The sequence below is a fragment of the Plecotus auritus genome, assembly GCF_963455305.1.
Source record: "Plecotus auritus genome assembly, chromosome: 1".
Classification (NCBI taxonomy): Eukaryota; Metazoa; Chordata; class Mammalia; order Chiroptera; family Vespertilionidae; genus Plecotus; species Plecotus auritus.
In genome coordinates this window covers 117,388,535-117,392,659 of record NC_137770.1, presented here as the reverse complement: position 1 = coordinate 117,392,659, position 4,125 = coordinate 117,388,535, and the positions used below count along the sequence as shown (strand labels likewise).

The 4,125-nt window shown below is 43.0% G+C and overlaps 1 protein-coding gene across 1 annotated transcript; it reads left to right on the top strand.

Moving 5' to 3' along the window:
- Window positions 1-2,026: 2,026 nt before the first annotated feature.
- On the top strand, window positions 2,027-2,629 carry LOC308258238 (integrin beta-1-binding protein 1-like; the record flags this gene model as incomplete). Its single annotated transcript, XM_080688593.1, has 1 exon — window positions 2,027-2,629. The coding sequence occupies one exon, from the start codon at window positions 2,027-2,029 to the stop codon at window positions 2,627-2,629; it is 603 nt and encodes a 200-aa protein (XP_080544719.1).
- Window positions 2,630-4,125: the final 1,496 nt, after the last annotated feature.

The window sequence follows — 4,125 nt, the reverse complement described above, 5'->3', positions numbered from 1 at the left end:
AGCAAAATATCAGACATATGTCATAACAATATCTTTACCGATACAGCTCCTAGGACAATGGAAACTAAGGATAAAATGAACAAATGGGACTACATCAAAATAAAAAACTTCTGCACAGCAAAAGAAACCAAACCATCAACAAAACAACAAGAAAGCCCACTGTGTGGGAGAACATATTTGCCAATATTATATCGGACAAAAGTTTAATCTCCAAAATTTATAGGGAATTTATACAACTTAACAAAAGGAAGATAAACAATCCAATCAAAAAATGGGCAAAGGACCTAAATAGACACTTTTCAAAAGAGAACTAACAGAAGGACAAGAGACCTATGAAAACATCCTCAAAGTCACTAATCATCTGAGAGAGGCAAATCAAAATGACAATGCAGTACCATCTCACACCTGTCAGAATGGCTATCATCAACAAATCAACAAAAGACAAATGCTGGCGAGGATGTGGAGAAAAATGAAAGCTTGTGCACTGCTGGCGGGAATGCAGACTGGTGCAGCCTTTGTGAAAAACAGTATGGAGTTTCCTCAAAAAATTAAAAATGAAACTTCCATTTGACCCAGCAATCCCTCTTCTAGGAATATATCCAAAAAAAAAAATCAGAAACACCAATCAGAAAGGATATAAACTAGTACACCCCTATGTTCATAGCAGCCCAATTTACAATAGCTAAGATTTGGAAACAGCCTAAGTGCCCATAGGCAGATGGGTGGATTAAAAAACAGTGGTACAATGGAATACCACCCTGCAGTAAAAAAGAAGGAACTCTTATCGAAACAGCATGGATGGAACTGGAGAGCATTATGCTAAGCGAAATAAGCCAGTCAGGGAAATACAAATATCACATGATCTCACTCATTTGTGGAATATAATGAACAGCATAAACTGATGAGCAAAAACAGATCCAGAGACAGAGAAGCATCGAACAGACCATCCAACCTCAGAGGGAAAGCAGGGGAGTGGGTGGGAGTAAGAGAGCAACCCAAGGACTTGTATGCATGCATATAAGCATAACCCATGTACACAGACAGTAGGGGGTGAGGGCATGTGCTAGGGGGTGGGGTGGCCTGGGAGAGGTTAATGGGGGGTAAAGGAGACATATGTTATACTTTAAATAAAAAAAATAAAAAGCTTCTGCACAGCAAAAGAAACCATCAACCAGATGAAGAGAGAGCTCACTGCATGGGAGAATGTACACTGAGTGGCAAGATTATTATTATCTCTGAACGCATAATAATCTGGCCACTCAGTGTATATCCTATATAATAAAAGGCTAATATGCAAATTGTCCCCTCAACCAGGAGTTCGACCAGCAGGCAGGCCGGCCAACAGCCCATGTCCCCTCCCCCTGGCCAGGCTGGCCTGACCCCACCCATGCACGAATTCATGTACCTGGCTTCTAATATTATATATACTGAGTGGCTGGATTATTATGCACTCAGAGACCATAATAATCTGGCCACTCAGTGTATTTGCCAATGATACATTTGATAAGGGGTTAATTTCCAAAATATATAAGGAACTCATACAATTTAACACAAGGAAGAAAAACAATACAATTAAAAATGGGCAAAGGACCTAAATAGACACTTATCCTAAGTGGGCATACAGATAGATGGCCGAGAGACATATGAAAAAAAGCTCAATGTCACTAATCATCAGAGATATACAAATGAAAATGACAATGAGTCATTACCTCACACTTGCCAGAATGGCTACCACAAACAAGTGCAGACAAAGATGTGGAAAAATGGGACCCTAGTATACTCCTTGTGGGAATGCAAACTGGTGCAGCCACTGTGGAAAGCAGTGTGTAGTTTCCTCAAAAAATTAAAAATGGAACTGCCATTTGACCCAGTGATCCCACTTCTGGGAATATAGCCTAAGAAACCCAAAACACGGAGTGGCTGCCCCCACACGGGCTGTGAGGTGGTTGGTGTCCGACCGCAGATGACCCCAGGGATGGGCCAGCGGCTGTGAGGGGAGCTCCTCTGGACCAAGCTGTAGTGAAACATGCTTTGGAAAGGCAAAAAGCGACACAGTAGTAGCAGCTCCCAAAGTAGCGATATCAATACTAAGAGCAAGTCTGTAGACTCCAGCCTCGGGAGCCTTTCTCGGTCCAGCACTGTGGCCAGCCTCCACACGGACTCCACCAAAAGCTCAGGACAAAGCAACAGCAGCCCGGACGCCTGTGCGGAATTCCGAGTAAGATACATCGGTGCCATTGAGAAACTGAAACCCTCTGAAGGAGAAAGTCTTGAAGGGCCACTGGACCTGATAAATTACATCGATGTTGCCCAACAAGATGGCAAGTTGCCTTTCGTTCCCTTGGAGGAAGAGTTTATTATGGGAGTTTCCAAGTATGGCATTAAAGTATCCACATCGGATCAGTATGACGTGTTGCACAGGCACGCCCTCTACCTGATCATCTGGATGGTGTGCTATGAAGACGGCCTGGGGGCGGGGAAAAGCCTGCTGGCTCTGAAGACCACCGATGCCAGCAGCGAGGAGGTCAGCCTGTGTGTGTACCAGTGTAGCAGCCTGGAACAAGCACAAGCCATCTGCAAGGTTCTGTCCACCGCTTTTGACTCCTTGTTGACAGCTGAGAAGGCATGAGTCTGCCGCCAGCGGAAGTCAGCGACACGGTAAGGAAGGTTCGGTTGTTTCCTAAACTGGTTTTCAATCTGCAGCGCTGAACTAGCGTGCAAGTACCCAGTGACCCCTTGTTCTAGATTTTCTGGGAAGAAAATGCAACGCATAAAACATCGGCCATTTGTTTTTCTATTAAAATGTGTCTTATTAAAAAAAGAAACCCCAAACACCAATCAGAAATAATATATGCACCCCTGTTTTCATAGCAGCACAGTTTACAATAGCTAAAATCTGGAAACAGCCCAAATGCCCATCAGTAGATGAGTGGATAAAAAAAGCTGTGGTACATTTAAACAATTGAATACTATGAACCTGTAAAAAATAAGTATCTCTTACCCTTTGAGACAGCATGGAGGGAACTAGAGATTATTATGCTAAGCAAAATAAGCCAGTCAGGGAAATACAAATATCGCATGATTTCACTTATATGTGGAATTTAATGATCAAAATAAATTGATGAATAAAATAGATCCAGAGGTATGGAAACATGGAACAGACACGAATCTCAAGGGAAGAAGGGAGGGGGGCCAGAAGAGATTAACCAAAGAACTTATAAGCATATATGCATTACCCATAGACACAGACAAAAAAACAACCAGAAAACAAAACAAAAACAAAAAATCCACCTCATACCTGTTAGAGTGGCTATTATCAACAAGACAAGTGTTGGAAAGGTTGTGGAGAAAAAGATACCATCACTCACTATTGGTGGGAATGTAAACTGGTACAGCCACCATAGGAAACATGGTGGTTCCTCAAAAAACTAAGACTAGAGATGCCATATGGTCTAGCAACTCCTCCTCTGGGAATCTACCAAAATTATTCACAACGATATATGCACCCCTACATTCACTGCAGCATTAATCACAGTGGCCAAGACATGGAGACAGCCAAAGTGCCCTTCAATAGAGAATTGGATAAAGAAGATGTGGTACAGATATACTATGGAATACTACTTAGACATTAGAAAAGATGAAATAGAGCCATTTGTGACAACATGGATGGGCCTTGAGAATATTATGCTAAGTGAAATAAATCAGTCAGAAAAAGCTAAGAGCCATATGATTTTATTCATGTGTGGGAAATAAAACTGAAACTCATAGACATAGACAACAGTACGATGGATAGCCAAGGGAAAAGGGCAGATAGGACGAGTAAAGGGTAAAGGGGGCCAAATATATGATGATGGAAGAGGATTTGACTTTGAGTAGTGGCACACAATGCAATATACAGATCATGTATCATAGAAATGTACACTTGAAATCTATATGATCTTATTAACCAACTAGAGGCCCGGTGCATGAAAATTCATGCACTGGAGGTGGGGGGGGGGGGTCCCTCGGGCCGGCCTGCCCCCTCTCACAGTCTGGGAGCCCTCAGGGGCGGGAGGTGCCCGGTGATCAGGGGAAGGTGATGCCCCATCAAACCTCTGTTGCTGCCACTGCCGGCAGGGCAAGCCT